The sequence below is a fragment of the Anabrus simplex genome, chromosome 3, assembly GCF_040414725.1.
Source record: "Anabrus simplex isolate iqAnaSimp1 chromosome 3, ASM4041472v1, whole genome shotgun sequence".
In the NCBI taxonomy this organism is placed as follows: Eukaryota; Metazoa; Arthropoda; class Insecta; order Orthoptera; family Tettigoniidae; genus Anabrus; species Anabrus simplex.
The window spans coordinates 267,120,847-267,146,113 of record NC_090267.1 but is presented as its reverse complement, the minus strand read 5'-3'; the positions used below and the strand labels follow the sequence as shown (position 1 = coordinate 267,146,113).

General features: G+C 42.5%; 1 protein-coding gene across 2 annotated transcripts in view; it reads right to left on the bottom strand.

Annotated features, from left to right (window-relative positions):
• Positions 1 to 232: 232 nt before the first annotated feature.
• The window catches only part of Sas-4 (spindle assembly abnormal 4), a 202,940-nt gene continuing 177,905 nt past the window's right edge, over positions 233 to 25,267 (bottom strand). For both annotated transcript variants that reach the window (XM_067144344.2, XM_067144346.2), the window contains exon 9: positions 233 to 828. In XM_067144344.2, coding sequence (XP_067000445.2) covers positions 697 to 828 — 132 coding nt within the window. In that variant the 3' untranslated portion in view covers positions 233 to 696. The remainder of the gene's footprint in view (positions 829 to 25,267) is intronic.

Below are 25,267 nucleotides of genomic sequence, written 5' to 3'. Positions count from 1 at the left end.
TCACCAATCTATCTGACTTATTTCCTCTCAGCCCCAGCTTCATGATGTGAGAAAATCAGATAAATGTAAGTAAAAGGAGAGACAAAAGGAAAAAGGTTAATATCACCTGGAGTCAACTCTCAAACAGCATGGGATACAGCTGGAAAACATCAACCAACAAAGAACTGGTCGGTGAATTCTGTAGTGATCATTCAGTATGAAAACCATGAAAGACACCCGGAGACATGGATGTGGTCTTGTTCCTCATTTCTCTAATTCCCATTTCAGGATGATTTTTAGATTCTGGTCCTCAAAATACTTTCATAAATTTTTATTTTAGTTTAAGAAAATAGCAATGTGATAGCTCAATACAAAACTTCCCTACTTATTTTGTTCAATTTAAAAGACTAAAAAAAAGCAAAGGCAACGAATATGATGGACGAGTTAGTACATCAAGAATGTGTTGACGGAATTTACAAAATTCCTTGAAACTTGCTTACAATGTCGATATAATCACAGTTCATTTGATGAAAGGTTCACCACATCATTACAACCGATTATATCACACCACCTCCACAATAACTCATGGTCTATTTGAGTATTTCCTGCCTGGGGATCATTTCTGCCGTTCCTTCAGCAGACAGGTGCCCACCAAAGTGAGAAAATTACTGCACTTTGAACTTTACAATTAAACATTTCTGTCTGCAGAGGTGAATGTCACCTTACTCCACTATCCATCAGCACTCTGCCATCTTTGTCTTTCATTCTGATCCTCCCATTAGCATATCTGGTCTCCTGCCGTCCATCTGGGTAGAGGAACTTCACTGTGCCATCTGGATATTCTCGTCTCTGTAACAAGAGTTTGGATCGCATCAGGAAAGCAGTGTTACAAAGCGAGTCTGCAAGTATGAAACAGCTACAGCGAACAGGTGGCTTTGAGTGTATATAAAAATTTAATAATGATAGGAACTGTTGACAGTATATACTGTTCAATAATGAATCCCAACTACTAGTGTCATCAGAAATGTTTAGCAAGTAAAATAAAGACTGATACACCTGAACGCCAACTAAAAATATCATGGATGGATAAAATACATTACATGAGAGTGCTCAAAACTACAAAAAAAATCTAGAAGTCATGCACATCATCGAAACTGAAGTACCTGGGAAACACAATGAGAAATAAGAAATAGTAGCTTCTTCAAATTATCATGCAAGGTAAAATTGAAGGATGTGAGGAAATCAAGCGAGTTTTGGTGTCCAAGATCATGTAAAACTCAATTTTATTCCTTAATCTGTGAATCACAACATTCTCAAACAAGTATCTCAAGACATTTATAGCAACGTACAAGAAGCTGTTGCAGGTGAAATATCAACATCACACAATCTTGATATACATTTTGCAACTTCAAAGATTGTAATGTTATATTTTACAGATGCAATAATTTTTTTTTTTTTACAACCTGCTTTACGTCACACTGACACAAATAAGGTCTTACGGCGATGATGGGATAGGAGAGGCCTAGGGGTGGGAAGGAATCAGCCGTGGCCTTAATTAACGTACAGCCCCAGCATTTGCCTGGTGCGAAAATGGGAAAGCACGGAAAACCATCTTCAGAGCTGTGGACAGTGGGGTTCGAACCCGCTATCTCCCGGATGCAAGCTCACAGTTGCGCGCCCCTAACCGCACGGCCAACTCGCCCACTCATCATCATAATCACCATCATTGAACTCTTCCAGCATGCTGGGTAGGGTGGTCATATATATAAGCACTCTCCAATGGTGTTTGCCCAGAAATATTTTGTTGTTCATGACAAATTCCCAATTCAGTCCTCTGCTCTCCATGTCTTCCTTCAGTTGGTCCATCCATCTTTATTTTGGTCTTCCCACTGGTCTTTCACATGTTAGTCTTCTTTCCATATAAGCACATGGTAATCTTGTGCTATGCACTCTTTTAACATGCCTAAACAATTTACATATGGACGACCTTAGTCTTTATAGATTCAATTAATCCTAGGTTTGTTCGGATCTCTTTATTCTTTATATAATCAAGTTGTCTCTTTTGGAGGGCAGTTCTAAGAAACTTCATCTCACAAACTTGAAGCTTGCTTTGTTAATGTGTATGTTTCCAAGGAATATGTAAGAATGGGAATGAGATATGATTTGTATCGGGAATTTTTTTCTTTGAGGAACCTTCCTGTCCCATAGTAACTTCCGCGGACCGAGCTCGATAGCTGCAGTCGCTTAAGTGCGGCCAGTATCCAGTATTCGGGAGATAGTGGGTTCGGATCCCACTGTCGGCAGCCCTGAAGATGGTTTTCCGTGGTTTCCCATTTTCGCACCAGGCAAATGCTGAGGCTGTACCTTAATTAAGGCCACTGCTGCTTACTTCCCATTCCTAGGCCTTTCCTCTCCCATCGTCGCCATAAGACCTATCTGTGTCGGTGCGACGTAAAAAAAAAAAAAAAAAAAAGTAACTTTCGCATATGACTGCAGAAAGTGGACCTTTTGCTTACTCTGTTCAGTACTTCTGGCTCTCTCCTGACATTACTGGCCATCATGCTATCTAGATATCTGAAATGATTTACTACTTCAACCTGTCTGTTGTGCAGTTGTACGTTCCATTTAGAATTCTCCCTGTTAACTTTCACTGCCACAATGTTTATTTTGTTCACTTTCATTCCATACTCTTTGAATTTAGTCTTCCACAAATTAAGTTTGCTTTGTACTCCCTCCTCCATGTTGTCCCATTTTACTACATCAAACGCAAACACCAAAGTCGTGTCTATAGTGCCGGGGACACATACTGTACGTCAAGGTGTTCACAAGGGAAATCTACAAGGGTACAAAATCAAAACCTATTTGGAAATCATCTGAGATGGAAATTATTTTAATCACTAGTGTTATATATATCCAACTTGCTATACTGGGTGGTCCACCAGCCCCTCGCGATCCAGTTTCATGCATCCCTTCACATTTACTACAATTCTGAAAGACATCGGACCCTCTCCCTAAACAGGGTAATAAAACGAGATGTGTGTTTACGGACTAGAAGCCAGCAGGAATCATGATGATGATGATGATGATGATGATGATGATGATGCTTGTTGTTTTAAGGGGCCTAACATCGAAGGTCATCGGCCCCTAATGGAACGTGATGGACGACATGATATATGATATTTAAAATTTTTAAATGTATCCACTGACAAGAGTTAAAAAATATGGTGATGAAAAAATGAGTATGAGATTAAAACAGCAGTGGATCTAATTCGCAATGCCTTATTTTCTAATAAAATAAGAGAAAATACAGGGAGAAAAGGAATAAGGCATTGCCTGGTGGTGCATATATATATATATATATATATATATATACTTCATTTACATTAGACGTTAAAATAACACATTAAAATACGCAACACAAATTAAAATGAAGTCAATGGGATAAAAGCGCAATTGAAACAAATACACGAGGACAAAGGACATCACTAGACATGATAAAACAGACCACTATCCCTCATAAAGCGGATGACGAGGTCTGCTGACTGCTCGTCATCTCGCAAGATAAGGGAGATGGTACCCGTTAGGTTAAGACTATGGCGAAGATCGATCAGGTCCATACACTCCGTAAGGATGTGTACCACGGTAAGATGGTCGCCACAGGTACACACCGGAGGGGGTTCTCCTTTCAAAAGATGTGAGTGAGTTACGATACCGTGGCCGATCCGAAGACGACATAATACCACGGCTTCCCTCCGCGAAGCCCGAAGGGAAGTCCTCCATACCTTCATTGTTCCTTTTATCACTCTCAGCTTATTGGGAAGTGGAATGGCCAGCCACTCCATCTCCCAATGGGACATGACCAGATGACTCAGCTGAGAGCGAATATCACTTGCTGGAACCTTGAAAGGCAACGGGGGCAGTGTAACTGCCTCCTTGGCAGCCTGATCTGCTAACTCGTTTCCCTCGATGCCCATGTGGCTTGGGAGCCACAGAAACGTAATTCTGGTGCCGGCATCCGAACAACCGGCCAGCAGGTCCTGGATCCGCTGCACCAGAGGGTGCCGAGGGAAACAGGTATCAATAGACCGGAGTGAACTCAAGGAGTCAGTATACACAAGAAAGTGTCGGCGTTCATTGTACAGTGCGTACCGCAAAGCTCTACAGATAGCATAGAGCTCCGCTGTGTACACACTACAGGTTTCCGGGAGAGCGAAAAGAAACCTATCATTGTCGACAACAAATGCACAGCCCATCTTCGTATCTGTCCTTGAACCATCCGTGTAGACGACAACTGAACCTGGATAGCAGCCAACAACGGACAGGAAGGGTCCGTCTTCTCCTTCGGGCCAGTGTGTAGGTCCAGGATTATTTCAGGTCGCCGTACTACCCACGGAGGTACCCCACTTGGTTGTCTGACAAGGCAAGGAACCGAAGGTACGTCAAACAATCTGTAACTGCTATCTAAACATATTCCAACCGGCCGCGTTGCTCGAGGACGAGTGGCGTACAGCAAACGGTTGCCATTGTTGAAAACGCAAGGATAGCCTGGATGAAGTGGCATCTGTTGCAAATTAGCAGCATAGGTAAGAAGCAGTTGCTGGTGCCTCAGGTGTAAAGGCGGCACACCAGACTCAGTGAGCAGGCTAGCTATGGGGCTTGTACGAAAGGCTTCCGTCGCCAACCGAACCCCGCTGTGGTGAATGCTGTTTAGCTTCGCAAGAACGCTTGGTCTTGCTGAGCCATATGCTGCACTGCCGTAGTCTAGGCGAGATAAAATATGTGCCCTATAGAATCGTAGGAGCACCGTGCGGTCAGCCCCCCAGGAAGTGCTGCTAAGAAACTTCATGATATTAAGCTTCTTAGCACATTGCACTTTCAACTGCCGCACATGTGGCTCCCACGATAATTTACTATCGAAAAGGAGCCCAAGAAATCGGTAAGTGTCAACAACTGGCAGAACAACATTTCCTAAATAGAGCTCGGGATGAGGGTGAAGAGTACGTTGACGACAAAAGTGGTCAACAGAGGTCTTTGCGGCAGAAAACCGAAAACCATGTTTTAAGGTCCACTGCTCAACCCTCCTAATAGCCTGTTGTAACTGTCGCTCTGCGACTGCCATACTGCATGAGCTATAGTGCAGAGTGAAGTCGTCCACATATAGGAACGGTATTACTGCTGGACCAGCAGCAGAAGCAATACCGTTTATGGCAATTGCGAACAGAGTGACACTAAGGACCGATCCCTGTGGGACTCCATTTTCTTGAACGTGGTATTGCGAATATGTCCTCCCCACTCGGACACGGAATAGACGGAGGGACAAAAAATTCGCAATAAATACCGGCAAGTGACCTCGGAAGCTCCACTGATGCAGGACTGAAAGGATACCATATCGCCATGTGGTGTCGTAGGCCTTCTCCAAGTCAAAGAAAACAGCTACCAAGTGCTATTTGCGGAGAAACACATCCTGGATAGGCTCTCCAGGCGTACCAAGTGGTGGATCGAGTGGCTCGAAAACCACATTGGTACTCTGACAAGAGTCCTTGTTTCTCCAGACACCACACGAGTCGGCGATTTACCATCCTCTCAAATAGCTTACACAGGCAGTTTGTAAGACAAATTGGTCTGTAGCTTCCTGCATACTAAGGATCCTTGTCAGGCTTGAGGACAGGAATGACTATGCCCTCTCGCCACTGAGACGGAAAATCACCCTCTATCCAGATTCGGTTGAACACACGAAGGAGATATAGTAAACTATCATCACTAAGGTGTTTCAACATCTGGTTATGGATGCTGTCCGGTCCAGGAGACGTGTCGTTGCAAAGCGCTAAGGCGCTGCGGAGTTCCCACTGCGTAAAGGGCACGTTGTAGTCCTCTGAAGCTTGGGTGGCAAAACTAAGGTGATGAAGTTCTGCCTCCCGCTTCAGAGCGAGGAAATCAGGATGGTAATTCCCGGAGCCAGATACATCCGCGAAATGACTAGCTAGACGGTCAGCAATCGCGAGAGGGTCAGTGGCGACACTGCTTGCAGTGGAAATTCCCGGTACAGCAGATGATTGTTGGATACCCGAAATCCGTCGAAGCTTAGTCCACACTTGGGATGATGGAGTATGTGACATCATAGACGACACATATCTCTCCCATGAAGCCTTCTTACTTTGTCGAATGAGAACTCGTGCCGTAGCACGGAGTTTCTTAAATGTTACCAAGTTGGCCACAGTAGGCTGTCTACGGTAACGCTTATGAGCACGACGGCGTTCTTTGACGGCTGCTGTTATTTCATCGTTCCACCAAGGAACGAGTTTTCGGCGAGGAGTTCCGAGAAAAACGGAATGGACTCCTCAGCAGCAGCAAGAATAACTTGGGTGACGTAAGTTGTTTCCTCGCCGACGGTCCGCCTGATATCATCGTTAAAAACAGCTAGTGATGTGTTTGGCCAATCAGCATGTTTAAGAATCCATCGAGGGGGAGCCTTGACGGGTTTATGTTTCAACAAAGTAAGAATGATGGGAAAAGGGTCACTGTCACAAAGATCATTGTGTGCATTCCACCGAAACAGTGGAACCAACGTTCGGCTGCATAGACTTACGTCTATGCGAGAATATGTGCCATAACGTACACTAAAGTGAGTTGGTTCCCCTGTGTTCAAAATACATAAATCCAGATCTGTTAGTAGTGTTTCCAGCTCTCTTCCCCGGGGGCAAGGCATCTCAGAGCCCCATATGGGGTGATGGGCGTTAAAATCGCCCAATAAGAGGAAGGGTGGTGGAAGGTGAGCTATAAGATCAGCGACATCATTTATGTTCAGATGCTGGCCTGGTGGAAGATAAACATTACACACTGTTGCTATGACAGGCAGCGGAACGCGAACAGCGACAGCCTCAAGTGGGGTTCTTAATGGAACCTCTTCGCTGTAGGTATCAGAACGTACAAAAATGCCAACACCACCGGAAGCCCGGTGAGCATAGTACCATTCTGTCGAGTATAGCCTGAAATTTCTCAAGACCGTATGATGACCAGGTCAGAAGTTGTTCTCCTGAATACAGACTATACTCACTGCGTACTCACTAATGAGCTGACGTAACTCAGCAAGATGCCTGTCATTACCGTTACAATTCCACTGTAACAGTGCCATAGTGTGGACTATAAAAGGAGTGTTAAGTTATGAGCGACAAAATGCTCGTAAGCCTAAACACTATCTACTTCTACATCTGTAGATGTAGAGGACAGCACGACATCCATCCCGTCATCAAAAGATGGCAGGGGTGCCGCCCAGAACTTCGACGCTTTTCGGGGGCGAGTTGGTCCCCTACGAGGAGAGCGCGCAGGTTTGGGAGCAGGAGTGCCTCCTGGCGCAGACTCATACCCCCCGAGATGGGGGGCATGACTTCTCCTTCGCAGGGGAAGTCCGAGAGAGCTCAGCATGGGCGCTCTTCTTCCCCTTCTTTTTTTCTAGTTTAGACGGGCTGGGAGATGATTTCCCAGCCCTGGTCGACAATGCCGCCTCCGCCGGCTGGGGCACAGCTTTCGCCGACCTCCTGGGGGGGAGAGACTTAGTCTTCCCCCCTTGCTGTGCCGGCTGGGAACTGCCAGCCTGCACAGACTTCTGGTTGGTCGAAGGTGGGGTGGTCCCCCCCTTCGAGCTTTGACTATTTGCGACATTGCTGGGAGCAGCAACAGTCGCCTTGGGCGCAGCGGTCTGGACAGGTGTCGAGGTTGTAAATTACGAACCTGGAAGACTGTGAGCTATCAAGCTATAGTCGAGTGTACGGGCAGGTGTATTCGTAGAATTAAACCTACGGCGTGCTTCCTGGTAGGAAAGACCATCCAGGGTCTTGATCTCCTGGATCTTCTTCTCACTCAGATATGTCGGACAGTTCCGATCCCGAGGAGAATGCAAACCGGAGCAGTTAGTGCACTTGTATGGAGTTGTGCACTCCTCCGCGCCGTGAGCTACTCGTCCCCATGTACCACATACAGCCTGATTCGAACAGCAAGATACCATACGTCCGAATCGCTGGTATTGATAGCATCGCATAGGAGGCGGGATGTACGGCCTCACATCGCAACGATAAGTTGTTACCTTGACTTTCTCTGGTAACACTGACAACTTGAAAGAGACAATGAAGGTACCAGTGGCAACGTCTTCACCGTTGACCTTGCGCGTAATGCGCCGGACGTGTGTCACGCCACGGTTCTTCATGTCTTCCATCAACTCGTCGTCAGTGTTCAAAATAAGGTCACGGTGAAAGATGACTCTGCGAACCAGGTTCAAGGACTTATGCTCCTCCACTTTGACAGGGATTTCGCCAAAGTGGTCGCACTTAAGCAACTGATCAGCTTGCAGTGCTTTATGAGTCTTCATGAGCAAACTACCGTTGCGCATTTTCTTGAGATCCTCAAGTTCGCCATAGACACCTTCGATGTGTCGACTAAAAAGGATCGACCTCACCAGCTTAAAATCATGCCCATCGGTTCTGGTAGCGACCAGAAACCTAGGGAACCTGGATCCCATTCCTTCACGCTGCGCCTGTTACCAGGGAGTTGAACCTCTCAGGGAAGCAAAAGTTAAAGACTTAGGTGGGGGACCACCTTGAGAGAGCAGACTTCGTTTGGAAGCCATGCCCGATAGCTTCCTCCCCGAATGCCACCCACTCCGATCAGGGGGTCTCTGTAGCTGAACCAAGCAGCCAAGGCAATACCCACCTGGTCGTAGCAGGTACTGCCCGGGGTCCGATGTTGGACGGTGCCTAATACGGGATGACTGAGGCAATGAGCACTAGGACTCCCTTCCTCCAGTCACCCGCAATAGCATGTACCCCATAGCATGTACAGAGCACTAAAAATAAGAAAAAAGAAATAAAAATAATTAATAAGAATATGTCCTGGCATTCGGCTGTGCGGGGACCTGCGTTGTCAGGCGGATACTACTGCCCGGGTACATGACACTCCCACCCGCCGCGTCCTGGGTGGTTGCTGGCACGGGCTTTCGAGCGTAGTCGCACATATAGGAGCTCCATCGCCGAGCAGCACGCACATCAATAATTTAGAATGGTCTACATCCAACCCTAAAAAAAAATTAATAAAATAAAGAGGGGACCATGGTCACGTGACCCTTTAAGTCGACTTTTACGACAGGCAGGGATTACCTATGGATGTATTCAGCCTCTCCCATCCACAGGAGGTCCAACACATTATACCAAACCGCAATCCATGTCCGCGCCAAGGTCGCCCCTTTTTGTCGCCTCTTACGACAGGCAGGGGATACCGCAGGTGTATTCTACATGTGCGACCCCCACCCGCAGGGGGTAGTGTGTTTGGTCCGCGAGAGGTATTTTATTCCCCTCAAGTCCGCCGGCAAGCCGGTTAGGACCCCCCTATCCGCCACCTGGGACACGCCACGTGGCAGTATCACCTCTCCCCCTGCTACGCCATCGTAGTAGGTCCAGGGCAGGAATCATGAACGCCACTATTAATTCATTATGGGTACCTCAAATGAACCCGTAAAACGACTACAGATACGCAGAACACGTACTTTAAAACAGGAGGTGGACGCACAGACTGGGAGCATGGTACTGTATAGGCTGGGAAGTGGGCGCCGTAGGTCAAGTGTCGCAGTAGCTCACATGGCAAGCAGGCCGGGAGATATGTGATAGTGGACAGTGCTCGAGGTAAGAGGTTCGAATCCCACATAGGAATTTTTTTTTTAACAGCCTGTTGCCTAGGATGTGGTAAGGTTGCAAACTTGATAGCTTCCAACGACTAATTTGTTAATTTGACCCTATGTCCGTATGTATCGTTGCATTGGGTATGGTTAGCCATGATTCAACTTCTATTACAATGCCTGGTAAGTATACATGTATTAAATTAATTCTATTCCTTCCCTTACAATACTTCTACAGTTCAACACCAACATTGTTATGTCATCCCTACTTGACTTCTAGATCTTTGTAACCTTATCACCGCTACCTAGTCTACCCTGTTTCCCTGAATGTACCTTTCTATAAACCTTCAAACAAACTTCCTAATTTATATGTACCACTGCGATTTAAGTGAAAGCCATCTGAGCGCAGATCCCTATCTCCTAGCTACCCATTAGGATCTAGTAATTTCACTCCCAGTTTCCCATATACCCACTCCATAGTCTCGTTTAAATCCCCAATCACCCACCAGTCAGTATTCCTCCTACACAGTATTCCACTGATAAAAATCTCCGCTTTCTTAAACTTCAGTGTTTAGTGTTTATTGATAGGACCAATAATAACATAGACATACAAGAATTAAAATTTAGACCTTGCCCTAAACAACCATTTCACCCAGGCTGAATAAAATTATTTATAGCCTGCACTGTAGTGCCTTATTCGCTGATGTTGCATACCAATTTTCATTAATTCTGTTCGTCCATTCTCTCGTGACGCGTGTACATACATACATACATACATACATACATACATACATACATACATACATACATACATACATACATACATACATTATAGATACAGAGATGATGGAAAATTAAAAATAATATTTTCTACTTACTAGACAAGCATGGAAGAGGTTCTGGTCTCTAAAGTTCATACTGACAGACAAGACTCAGAAACGCACCCTTAAAGCTGAAGTCCTAGAAAAATGTGTGATACCAGTCCTACTATATGGATGCCAAACCTGGGCGCTAACACTAAAACAAAGGAAAATGATCCAGATATGCCAGCGCAAAATGGAAGGAAAAATACTCCAGGTCTCATTGAGAGACAGAATACGGAACGAAGATATACGAAGGAGAACCGGCATGAAAGACGCTCTGACGACAGCCGATCAGCTAAAGTGGAAATGGGGAGGACACGTAGCGAGACTGGAGCAAAATCGATGGACCTACAAAATGACAATGTGGGATCCCAGACAAGGAAGACGGAACGTGGGAAGGCAAAGAACTAGATGGGCAGACTGGTTTGCGAGATGGGGAGGAAAACAATGGACAAGAACAGCAAAGATAAGGCACGAGTGGAAAGAGCTGGGAAAAATTGTGTGCAGAGATCACTGACCTTACGGGATACACCGTTGCTCAAGCCCTGTGATAACATAGGTCGATCAAGACACATATTATAGATATTGTGCAGCAGTGAAATATGTAACAGTGTGTTTCCACAAAGAGACCTGGAGATCACCTCTCTGATCACTACGGCATAATACAGTAAAATTGATAAAAAGAGGTTTTTATGAAGTGGTGAATATAAAATTATCATCCTCGCCGAGCAAGTGTAAAATATGTTGAAGTACGCTCTTAGGACAGAGGCGAAGAATACAACATACAACTGTACGCTTCGACGAAGAGGATACCATGATGGTCATCTTCTGTGCACTCGGGAGAATAGCAAGACGAATGTCAAACAGACAGACGTTTGCATGCAGTAGTGATTTGATAACTCATCACGTAACACATAGTGGAAGGAGGATATGCACTTGCAATGTATGTCAGGAGAATTTCAACGGAGGATAAGGTCAAGAAATTACAAGAAACGTCTACAACATTCGGAGAAGAAGCTATGCAAGAACGAAGAGTGCAAGTTAACGCTTTTACCTAGAAACAACCTGAACCCTCCCTGGGATAAAAGTGTACACGTGTCATTAATGCAACAGTGCGTTTTCGCGAATTGTTGTTCCAGAAAAACACAATTGCATTCACTCGGGGGTGAGACTACACAAGTGTACAATATGCGGTAATACGTTATCATGAAAAACTACAGATTAACCAATATAATAATGCTCTTCAGGACCTGCTCACCTGATGAGCTAAACTGAGCACTGTCCCTGCATTGCAGGAGGCCATAGCCATTAGGGGATTCATACGGCTAATTTATTTATTTATTTATTTATTTATTTATTTATTTTACTTACTAGAGCCTCCGTCACCCAGGCAGCAGTGCGCCGGCATCTCACCTCTGGGTTCTGTGGTTCAAATCCCGGTCACTCCATTAGATTTATGCTGGAAAAAGCGGAGGCGGGACAGGTTTTTCTCCAGGTACTCCAGTTTTCCCTGTCATCTTTCATTCCAGCAACACACTCCAATATAATTTCATTTCATTTGTCAGTCATTAATCATTGCCCCACAGGAGTGCGACAGGCTTCAGCAGCTGGCACAATTCCTATCCTTGCCGCTAGATAGGGGCTTCATTCATTCCATTTCTGACCCGGTCAAATGACTGGAAACAGGCTGTGGATTTTCATTTCCTTCTTACTGTGTACACAACTGTTGAAAATGACCTCCTCCTGCAGTAAGACATACCTTACATCATTTAAACAAATTATTTGCCACTTTCTGTAATTCCACTTCAGTAGGGGACTGATTGAATATGTTATTTCGGCCTTCAGTTCTTCTATAGTACAGGCTGACATCTCCACGAGACCCATCATTAATTACAGACTGAGCCCATTCTATAAAACTTCACAATATTTCCATGTTAGCGATACTCGGCATTGACACAGGAGTAATTTTGGTAAAGTTTGTCCTTTAGGGTTTCCCAAAGATAATAATCACACTATAGTCCTCTCCATGTAAGGACGTACCCTAAGGGTGCAACCTTACCCTTTCTCCCCTGTAATATTAAGATATTGATTTATGGTTACTTTTCTTGCTGTTGGGTCTTTTTCAGTGTCGGTAACCATACAGTTTAGGGACCCTACATGCCGATACGACGTCTTACATTTACCGTTAATCTGGCACGTTGGCAACGTTCAATCACTGCTCTAGCATGAAGTGCGTGTTGCCACCGCATCGCCGTTAAAGTCACTAGTGATACATTTGCGAGAATATTTAAAGCATATTTTCTTTTTCTGTGGGATTGTAAATCCATTTGGCTAATACCAGGTAAGTAGGATTGTGGCATGTTCGGATAATGCATTTAATAACATAGTTTGTGTGAAATGATGAAAGTGCTCAAATATGTCAGTCTCATGTCTAGATCTACCGGTACATGAAATAACTCTTGCGGGACGAAATTTTGGCAATAGAACTTATAACATTATTATTTTCAAATCCGCAGTGAACTTGAAAGCTGACCTAAATTCCGTTCACGGAGCTTGGCACATTAGTATTCCTATATGTTTCCTGATAAGCTAGAAGATATAACCAGCCTGCAGGCTGAAAATATGCCCAATAATCTCTCTCTTACTGGTTACCGGTATTGAAGAGAGAAGGAAATATTCGCGCAAAAGAAATGGAAGTCATTGGATGTCTGGAACTTTCGAAAATCACACTGCAAAGACTTATTAAATAAAATGCATCGTTTAACACGCCCCTCTTTTCAAGAATATGGTTATAGTACGCCTGCTGTATATCAAAATAAAGACAGATAATTTAAGTGAGAAAGTGTGTTTATTTCCTTAATTCCTCATTGAGGAGATATTCATAATTATCTTGATTTATTTCATCTTATCTTTTATCATTTACTAGGGTAGGGAAGCATTCATTATCGGTGTTTACATTGAGGTTAGTTTGTTATGGTTATGTCTGATGATTTTAATATGTAACCAGGCAGGTTGGCAGCAGTGATCAGCCATTACAAAAAAGAGAAAAGAAGAGCATCGGGCGGCGATATTTACCTTCTGGGGTATTTCCTTACGTGGCAATTACTATAGGTTAGGACAGTTGATCTAGGGGGCCATAAACCTGTACTATATATCTGGTTTGTTCATCGTAGACTGGATGTATAGTGTCTACAGAATTAAGAGCTGAATTAATTAATTAATTAATACTGCTGAAAATATCCACAACCCTTTTTTCCTGTGTCATTACATTAAAGAATGGATACAAAATTGTTCTCACACACACACATGATTCACATGGTCATCAAAAAATAAATGTCCGATTACCCACTGCATGCTAACTGCACACTGAACCCTTCAATGGCACTTCCTGTATAATACGTGGGTTCTCAGTACTCCACAATTTATTGTATATTTTGTGAATTTACATGTTTAAAAAGATAGAACCATGTCTTACCGGACTTTAGCTGTGGATCCAAATTTCCACAGTAAATATGTTCAAAAAATCAATTACAAAATGTTATTCTTATGGAAAAATCTGCCTGGTGAAATTCCAGCACAAACCTTATTTTATATGGTTGAAATTTCAGCAGTCTGATGACTTTGTGGGCTTACCATATGGATATGTTTGTTTCCTGCACTAGACAATTAAGTGATTTTCTGGGACTTGCTTCTAACCGTGCCCAAATATCTCCAAGTTTATCTTCAGTTAAAATGTGTCTTTTCCGTTCCCTCTGTACATCACAAACTTGAACCTGTTGTATGCCATTTTTCATTAACTTTGAAAATGCAAAATATTTTAGGAATGCTAGTCAAGATATTCATAGGAAATTCTCCAAATTTATCTTCTATCTTTTTCTAAGTACCATTCCACCAAATAAATTGGCTGTTCAATTGAATGCTTCATTTTCCAATCAATTATTTAACACACTAGCAATATATGCAATAATACACAAGCAACAGTTGCACACATGTTCCGATACATTTCTCAGAACTAACTAACTGGTAGGATGTTTTGTACAGTTGGGGGGAGGAGTCAGACGGCAGCGGATTGATGCAGAAGTTTCCTTGTAACAAAAGAGCACTGTATAAATGATATGAGTAAAGAAGTGGAATTATAGATAAGGCTTTTCATGGATGATGTTATACTTTATAAAGGAATAAATTGGTTAAAGTATTGTAACTCCTACAAGACCTTGACAAAGTTGTGAGATGGAAGGTAGACATGTTATGCTGATAAATGGGGTTAAAAGGCAGGTTGTAAGTTTCAACAAGAGAAAAGTCAGTTCCTTTATTTTTAATTACTGTATTGATTGAGTAATGGTGACTGCTGTATTTGGGTGTTAATATAAGGAAACATCTTCATTGGGTATTCAAAATAACAAGGCTGCAAATAAGGGTTAGAGATCTCTTCATATAGTTATGAGGGCATTTAGGGGTTGTAGTAAGGATTTAAGGTCTCTGATAAAGCCCCATTTAGAGCATGGTTCTGGTGTATGGGACTCTAACCAGGATTACTTGATTTGAGATCTGGGAAAGATCCAAAGCAAAGGAGCACTATTTGTTCTGGGCAATTTCAGACAAGCAGGAAAAGTAGAGAATAAGGGTGACTTATTTCCTTCAATTCCTTGTGGAACATAGGGCCTCGACGAAATTTCTCCAGCTTGTTCTATCTGCCACCAATGCTTTCACCTCCCTCCATGTCTTATTAACTCCAGCAATCTCCTTATCTATGGTTCTCTTCCAAGTAATCCTCGGTCTGCCTTGCCTGCGACTGCCTTGTGGATTCCAACTCAATGCCTGCATTGTGATACTCTCTTGTGGTCTTCTCAGGGTGTGTCCAATCCATCTCCATTTTCTTCTCATTATCTGTTCCTGTATGGGACTTTGACTTGTGGCCTCCCAAAGGTCTTTGGTTGAGATAGTTTTTGGCCACCATATTCTCATAATGTACCTCAAACACCGATTTATAAAAGTCTGTAACCTTGTGGTAATGTCTTTGGTCACTTTCCAGGTCTCACTTCCATACAGTAACACAGATTTAACATTTGAGTTGAATATCCTTAGCTTCGTTTTTATACGAATGTGAGGGGATCTCCATATTGGTCGTAACTGTGCAAAAGCTCCTTTGGCTTTATTTATACGACTCACCACATCTCTAAAAGCACCTCCATCCTGGCTTACCATGCTTCCTAAGTAGCAAAATTCCTCTACTCTTTCTATATCCATTCCATCTAGAGTCAAGTTGCAATTGTTACGATGGTTTATGTGCATTTCTTTAGTCTTTTTGTTATTAATCTTTAAGCCTACTTCTTTAGCTTCTATTTTTAAGTCATTCAGTTTGATTTCCATGTCCCGAAAACATTCTGCAAGAAGACAGAGATCATCCGCATAATCCAGTTCTTCCACTTGGTTATTTAATCCCCACTGAATGTCACGCTTTCTATTTGTTGCCTCTTTCAGCATACAATCCAGTGTCATGATAAACAAGATTGGCGACAGTAGACATCCTTGTCTTACTCCAGATTTTACAGCAAAATGTTCAGACAGCTTCCCTTTATGTTCTACTTGACAAGTATATCCATCATACATTGCCTGTGTAAGACGGACTATCTTTTGTGGAATTCCGAACTTTTCCATAGCCTTCCACATTTTTCTCCAGTTGATAGAGTCAAAGGCCTTTTCAAAATCAATGAAAAGTATATACAGAGATGTCTGATACTCAGCAAATTGTTCAGTGATTAGCCTTAGTGTGTTAATCTGATCCACAGTAGACTGACCTTCTCTGAAACCTGCCAGTTCTTGACGCAGTCTCCTGTCAACGGCTATGCTTATTCTGTTCAGTATGACTCTTGACATCACTTTTCCCCCATATGAGAGCAACGTTATTCCCCTCCAGTTATTGCAATCTGAGAGGTCACCCTTCTTCGGTATCTTGATGAGGACACCCTTCTTCCACTCCTCAGGGAGGTGTTCTTCATTCCATATTAGTGTTAGAAGTGGCTCCATGATTTCTGCTGTTAAATCTGGATCTAAGAGAATAAGGATAGCTGCTCAAATAAGTGGTATTTTCTGGACTATCAGTGGAAAGATGGCATGGGATGATATTCGTAGACTAATCAGCTTGAGTGAAGTTTTTAAAAGTAGGAGAGATCAATGAAGATAAAGTTGGAATTCAAGAGGACTAATTTGGGCAAGTATTTATTCATAGGAAGAGGAATTAGGGATTGAAATAATTTACCAAGGGAGAAGTTGATAAATTTCCAACTTCTTTAAAATTATTTAGGGAAAGGCTAGGTAAATAACTGATAGGCAATCTGCCACCTGGGTGACAGCCCTAAATGCAGATCAGTTTAAAATGTAAATATGATTTAGCTAAGGTACCATCACATCGACATATATGGTACTATCAATAAAATGTTTTCGATTTCTGTTTTCTCGAAACTGTTTTCTATTAACAATGAAAAAATCATGTCCCAAGCACACAGTATCCATTGGCAAAGAGGTTCTACAGATGTGTAACCGCTCCGGGAACAAGACAATTACGGTTACACATAATAATAATAATAAATAATAAAGTAATAATAATAATAAAATAATACCAGTAATAATATAATACTTAATAATATGACTAAGGAAATTGTAAATAACGCAGTGGCGGTGTATTCACATCAGAACATGGAAACGTGACGAGTATCTTTCGATATGCAAAATTAAACCAAATACAGGGAACACTTACAGGCCTAAAAATGACAACTAAGAAAGGATAGTGGAACGTGCGGGAAGCCCTACGAGGTCCATGGAACGTATGACGTTATGGGAGAGAAAAGACTTACAATAATACACCCAACAGGCAAATAATTATTGAGAAAATGAACATACAATAATAAATGAACAAATAAATGAACTGCGGATTAACTGATACTTAAGATACAAACAAAAGATGTGTAAGGGACACAATTAAGCTCTTCGGTCATGAACAAACTTTGACATAGAGTTTCAGAATTTACAGAATGAAAAGAGGCAACCTTGAACGAAACAAAATTAATTACACAATTCAAGAAAGTGTTACAGTTACTACAATTACAACTAGAGTTAGAAAAGGAGGTCTGCCTCAAAAAACAACACTTTGCGGACTAGCACAATCGCTAAGTCATATAAATGTTCTATTTTGGAAAATGTGGAAAACTAGAGGAAACTCCGGCACACGAGATGAACTTCTACATAATTACTGAATTTACATTAAGTGAGAATTGTCCGAAACATTTAAATAGCATAAGGCAAAAATGCGCTTACCTTAGGCGACTGATGACCCATTGCAGGACGGGCGCTAAACACGCCCGGCCGCTGTAGTGATCCAAATTCAAAGACGCGGACAAAGTGACTCGCACAAGTGAGGGGCCACAAACAGGAAATCGAGTGATTACAAATGACCAATAGCAACACTCCAGTTTGCCATATTCACCTATTAAAAATCCTAATATACTGGCCAATAAAAACACTTGTACTTTTGACCAATGACAATGATATTCTAGAATTATGCTTTCTGCAGAATTTGCATCTTCACTGATATTACAAAACGACAGGAAGGGCCACTTACATGTGGCACACCCTGCCTCACAAGTCATGTATAAAATTTCCACAGCCCTTTCCATAGTTAACAAAATAATACAATTTAAATCAGGAAATGTAACAGAACATAAATCTTCTTCATAGTCCATTTCTTCATATGCTTAAATGTGTAATAATTTTTTAAATAAGAAAGCTTCATACAATAATTTACTTTGCATAAACACTTCAGTTCTTTAAATGTTTTTGTTCACCTAAAATGATGACAAGATAAAATTTACATAACATTACATACATAATAAGGACTTCTGTTGCTTCACTGATTTCTGCTCACCAACAGCCACAAGATGAATTTTGTACAATGTCTACTGGCGTAAGTTCGTGCACACTTTTCACCCTTCCACCCTGATAGAACTATTGTACAGAGTCTTTGAAAGGCTTATTTACTGAAACGTCCAACAGTTGAAGTATGGAGGTCAACCCACCAGGAATCAGTACCAAGTCAGTTTTCATAATTTCCAGAAACTTCTTGGTATCGTCCGCTAAGTGGCCAGAAAAGCTGTCCAATAAAAAAAGTACCAGACATCGAAGAAGAGATCCACGTCCAGAGATGTACCCATCTACCCTTACTTTGTAGTGCCGCTGTACACGAGTATATACACCAGCTTAGTACTACGCGGTCATAAACGAGGTTTACTAATCCAAGGGGTTGCATTAGATAGGTAGAACTCTCTTGGAACACCAAACCAACAGAACAATTCTTCACCAGGGAACTGGCCACTGTTGATGCTTCCTGACTGGGGATGGCATAGACTTCAGGCCACTTGGTGAAAGAGTCCATGGCTAGAAGCAGGAAAAGTTTTCCAGGTTTTAATTAGGGGAAGGATCTTGCAAGGTTGATGACTATCCTGTCAAAGGGTGCTCTGATGTTGCACTGCAGCATTTGGCACCTACTCCAGGTATGAGGATCTCTGATGCACAGGTGTCACACATTTGGCATCTTTCGACATCTGTCCTCAGATGTACCCACCAGTAGTGTTGCTCGACCCACTCTAAGGTCCTAAAGTACTGGCACCAAGATGGCCTGCAGTAATGTCTCTGTGTAGCACAGCCATCACTTCCATCCATTGCCCCTGGGAATTACCAAGTGGATGACCTTATTCTTGCCGTTGGCCAACTCCCAGATATGCATTGCAATTTAAGAATCTCATAATTGTGTATTAAATTTACAGGACAGAAATATGTAAATTAAGTCACATTTGTGTATTGACTAAGGTGGACTTTTAATTTACTGTACATATTTCTGTCCCACATATGCGACAACAGACAGTCGTTGACTTAAAAAAAAAAATTGTTTTACGTCGCACTGACACAGATAGGTCTTAAGGCGACGATGGGATAGCAAAGGCTTAGGAGTGGGAAGGAAGTGGCCATGTCCTTAATTAAGCTACAGCCCCAGCATTTGCCTTGTGTATAATAATTGCCACGTAAGAAAATACCCCAAAAAGTAAATATCGCCGTCCAATGTTCTTCTTTTCTCTTTTTTGTAATGGCTGATCACTGCTGCCAACCTGCCTGGTTACATACTAAAATCACCAGACATAACCATCCCTACCCTACTAAATGATAAAAGATAAGATGAAATAAATCAAGATATTCATAATTAAGTTGATTTCCACGCTCAATGAGGAATTAAGGAAATAAACACACTTTCTCACTCAGATTATCTGTCTGTATTTTGATATACAGTAGGCGTACTATAACCATATTCTTGAAAAGAGGGGCGTGTTAAACGATGCAATTTATTTAATAAGTCTTTGCAGTGTGATTTTCGAAAGTTCCAGACATCCAATGACTTCCCTTTCTTTTGCGCGAACATTTCCTTCTCTCTTCAATACCGGTAACCAGTAAGGAGAGAGATTATTTAGCATATTTTCAGCCTGCAGGCTGGTTATATCTTCAAGCTTATCAGGAAACATATAGGAATACTAATGTGCCAAGCTCCGTGAACGGAAATTAGGTCAGCTTTCAAGTTCACTGCGGATTTGAAAGTAATAATGTTATAAGTTCTACTGCCAAAATTTCGTCCTGCAAGAGTTATTTCATGTACCGGTAGATCTAGACATGAGACTGGCATATTTGAGCACTTTAATCATTTCACACAAACAATGTTATTAAATGCATTATCCGAACATGCCACAATTCTACTTACCTGGTATTAGCCAAATAGATTTACAATCCCACAGAAAAAGAAAATATGCTTTAAATATTCTCGCAAATGTATCACTAGTTATTTTAACGGCGATGCGGTGGCAACACGCAATTCATGCTAGAACAGTGATTGAACGTTGCCAACGTGCCAGATTAACGGTTAATGTAAGACGACGTATTGGCAAGTAGGGTCCGTAAACTGAATGGTTACCGACAATGAAAAAGACCTGCAAAATACCCAACAGCAAGAAAAGTAACTATAAATCGATACCTTAATATTACAAGGGAGAAAGGGTAAGGTTGCACCCTTAGGGTACGTCCTAACACGGAGAGGACTATAGGAATGGGAAACCGCAGAAAACCATCTTCAGGGCTGCCGACAGTGAGGCTCGAACCCACTATCTCCTGGATTCAAGCTCACAGCTGCGCGTCCCTAACCGCATGGCCAACTCACCTGGTCACTGATGTCACTGATCCCTAGGGAATTCCACAGAGCCCAGTATGCTTTGTACGTTGGGTTATGCTCAGCAATGTCCTTCCATGCTGGTCATTGTCCTAACTCAACTTCCCACAGGATCTGTCCACCATCATCCTCCATAGGCTGGTTCCTCCTCAGGGTGGTGCAATCCCATCCTTCATCAGCCTCAGCTCTCTCAGCTTGGATGTCCACTGCACTTGTCTGCCTCTCAGTCTTCTGAGAGTGGGTGCAGTTCTCAAGGCAGTGTCCTAGAAGGGTGTGAGCATCGCAGTGTTTCCTTCCCTGACAGTGTCAAGACAGTGAAGTCATATTCTGGTAGGCATTGCACACACAGAGTTATCTTTCTCCCAGATTTTTTAAAATTTGAAGGCCACATCAAGGTAGAAAGGTCGATGTGTAGATGGAACTACTGACCACATGGGTATTTGTGAAGATGCTTCGCGGTTTTCATGATGGACAGTAGTTTACAGCAGGTCACTCAGTAGTTCCTCTCAGCCTTGGATAATGTCTTGCTGTAGTACATTATCACCTTTTCCTGTCTGCTCTGGATCTGTGACAAAACACCAGCGATTTCGACACTGCAGGCTTTGGTATTGATGACAAACTTCTCTCCAGGCTTGGGATAACCCAAGTTAGGTGCTGAGCATAGGGACTCCTTGAGAAATCACCTGGTAACCTTCAGAATGGCCTTTTCTCCACTGTGAACTGCACGAGCGGCTTCGAGATAATGGTATACGTAACAATGAACCCCTCCTCTGCGAACCATGTGACCTTGCCGTGGTGGAGAGGCTTGCGTGTCCCAATGATGCAGATAGATGAGCCGCAGGTGCAACCATATCGGATGGGTATCTGCTGAGAGACCAGACTAACGAATGGTTCATCGAAAGGGGGGTAGCAGCCTTTCGGTAGTTGCAAGGGCGGCAGTCTAGATGATTGACTGATACGGCCTTGTAATAATACTCAACATGGTTTAGCTGTGTTGATACTGCTACACGGCTGAAAGCAACGGGAAACTACAGCCGTAACTACCTCCCGAGGACATGCAGCTCTCTCTGTATGAATGATGTACTGATGATGGCTTCCTCCCGGGTAAAATATTCCGGAGGTAAACTAGTCCCCCATTCGGATCTCCGGGTGGGGACTACACGAGAGGGGGCGATCATCAGGAAGATGGATACTGACATTCTGCGAGTCGGAGCGTGGAATGTTAGAAGTTTGAATCGTTGTGGTAGGTCAGAGAATCTGAAAAGGGAGATGGATAGGCTAAAGTTAGATGTAGTTGGTATAAGTGAAGTACGTTGGCAGGAAGAACAGGATTTTTGGTCAGGCGACTACCGAATTATCAACACGAAATCAAACAGGGGAAATGCAGGAGTTGGTTTAATAATGAATAAGAAAATAGGGCAGCGGATAAGCTACTACGACCAGCATAGTGAAAGAATTATTGTCGTCAAGATAGACACCAAACCAATGCCCACCACAATAGTGCAGGTCTATATGCCTACTAGTTCAGTGGATGATGAAGAAATTGAAAGAATATATGGGGAGATAGAAGATTTAATACAATATGTAAAAGGTGACAAAAATCTAATTGTGATGGGAGACTGGAATGCAGTGGTAGGCCAAGGAAGAGAAGGTAGTACAGTAGGAGAATTTGGATTGGGACAAAGGAACGATAGAGGAAGTCGGCTGGTTGAATTCTGCACTCATCATAATTTAGTCCTTGCCAATACTTGGTTCAAACACCACAAACGATGGCTGTATAGGTGGATGAGACCTGGAGACACTGGAAGGTATCAAATAGACTTCATTATGATTAGGCAGAGATTCAGAGACCAGGTGTTGGATTGCAAAACTTTCCCAGGAGCAGACGTGGACTCTGACCACAACTTGTTGGTCATGAAATGCCATCTGAAGTTGAAGAAATTGAAGAAAGGAAAGAATGCAAAAAGATGGGATCTAGACAAGTTGAAAGAAGAGAGTGTGAGGGATTGTTTCAAGGAACATGTTGCACAAGGACTAAATGAAAAGGCTGAAAGAAAGACAATAGAGGAAGAGTGGAGAGTCATGTAAAATGAAGTCAGTAGGGCTGCTGAAGAAATGTTAGGAAGGAAGAAAAGATCAACTAAGAATCAGTGGATAACTCAGGAGATACTAGACCTGATTGATGAACGACGAAAATACAAGAATGCTAGAAATGAAGAGGGCAGAAAAGAATACAGGTGATTAAAGAATCAAGTGGATAGAAAGTGCAAGGTAGCTAAGGAAGAATGGCTGAAGGAGAAGTGCAAGGATGTCGAAGGCTGTATGGTCCTGGGAAAGGTAGATGCTGCATACAGGAAAATCAAGGAAACCTTTGGAGAAAGGAAATCTAGAATATTAAGAGTTCAGATGGAAAGCCACTTCTAGGGAAAGAAGACAAAGCAGAAAGATGGCAGGAGCATATCCAACAGCTGTATCAAGGTAACGATGTACATAATTTGGTTCTGGAACATGAAGAGGCTGTTGATGCTGATGAAATGGGAGACCCAATTTTGACGTCAGAGTTTGACAGAGCTGTGAGTGACCTAAAGAGGAACAAGGCACCTGGAATTGATGATATTCCCTCTGAATTACTGACTGCCTTAGGAGAAACCAGCATGGTAAGGTTATTTCATTTAGTGTGCAGGATGTATAAGACAGGAGAAGTCCCATCCGATTTTCGGCAGAATGTTGTTATACCTATTCCCAAGAAAGCCAGTGCTGACAGGTGTGAAAACTACCGCACCATTAGTTTAGTATCTCATGCCTGCAAAATTTTAACACGTATTATTTACAGAAGAATGGAAAAACAAGTTGAAGCTGAGTTGGGAGAAGATCAATTTGGCTTCAGAAGAAATGTAGGTACACGTGAAGCAATCCTGACTTTACGTCTGATCTTAGAGGATCGAATCAAGAAGGACAAGCCCACGTACATGGCATTCGTAGATCTAGAAAAGGCATTCGATAATGTTGATTGGAACAAGCTATTTATGGTTCTGAAGATGATAGGGATCAGATACCGAGAACGAAGAATTATCTACAACCTGTATAAAAATCAGTCTGCAGTGATAAGAATTGAGGGCTTTGAAAAAGAAGCAGCAATCCAGAAAGGAGTGAGGCAAGGCTGCAGTTTGTCCCCTCTCCTTTTCAATGTTTACATAGAACAGGCAGTAAAGGAAATCAAAGAGAAATTTGGAAAGGGAATCACAGTCCAAGGAGAGGAAATCAAAACCTTGAGATTTGCCGATGATATTGTTATTTTATCTGAGACTGCAGAAGATCTCGAGAAGTTGCTGAATGGCATGGATGAAGTCTTGGGTAAGGAGTACAAGATGGAAATAAATAAGTCCAAAACAAAAGTAATGGAGTGCAGTCGAACGAAGGCAGGTGATGTACGAAATATTAGATTAGGAAACAAAGTCTTAAAGGAAGTAGATGAATATTGTTAGTATATTGGTAGTAAAATAACTAACGATGGCAGAAGTAAGGAGGACATAAAATGCAGACTAGCACAAGCAAGGAAGAGCTTTCTTAAGAAAAGAAATTTGCTCATTTCAAACATTGATATCAGAATTAGAAAGATGTTTTTGAAGACTTTCGTGTGGAGCGTGGCATTGTATGGAAGAGAAACATGTACGATAACTAGCTCAGAAAGAAAGAAAATAGAAGCTTTTGAAATGTGGTGTTACAGAAGAATGCTGAAGGTGAGATGGATAGATCGAATCACGAATGAAGAGATACTGAATCGAATTGGTGAGAGGAGATCAATTTGGCTAAATTTGACGAGAAGAAGAGATAGAATGATAGGACACATCTTAAGACACCCAGGACTTGTTCAGTTGGTTTTTGAAGGAAGTGTAGGTGGTAAGAACGGTAGGGGTAGACCAAGGTATGAATATGACAAACAGATTAGAGCAGATGTAGGATGCAATAGTTACGTAAAAATGAAAATGTTAGCACAGGATAGGGTGGCATGGAGGGCTGCATCAAACCAGTCTATGGACTGATGACTCAAAGAACAACAACAATGAACCTGCTGTGGCAGGTACACAGGCCGGGAAAACGCCTCAAGTCTCGCTTGCTTTTTGGCACAGGCCAGTCTCTAATGGTTCGTAGCTTTTCTGGATTAATGGCTACTCCCTGCAGTGACATAATGTGGGCTAGGTAATGTATCTCCTTCTGAAATAGTTGGCACTTCCCAGGGTTTAGTTTCAGGTGAGCACCTCTAACCTCATGGAATTCGTTTTGAGAGGTTTTTCCAGGTGTTCCTGGAATGTGCATATTACCATGATGTCATCAAGGCAGACCAGGCAGGCGCCGTGCATAAGCGGATTCCATCAATCGCTTGGAAGTCGCAAGTGCATTACATAGCCTGAAGGACATAACAGTGAAACTGCCTCAACGTCGCGCTGGTAGAGAACACAGTCTTCTCCTTGTCCTCTGTGTGCAGTGGCACCATTCAATATC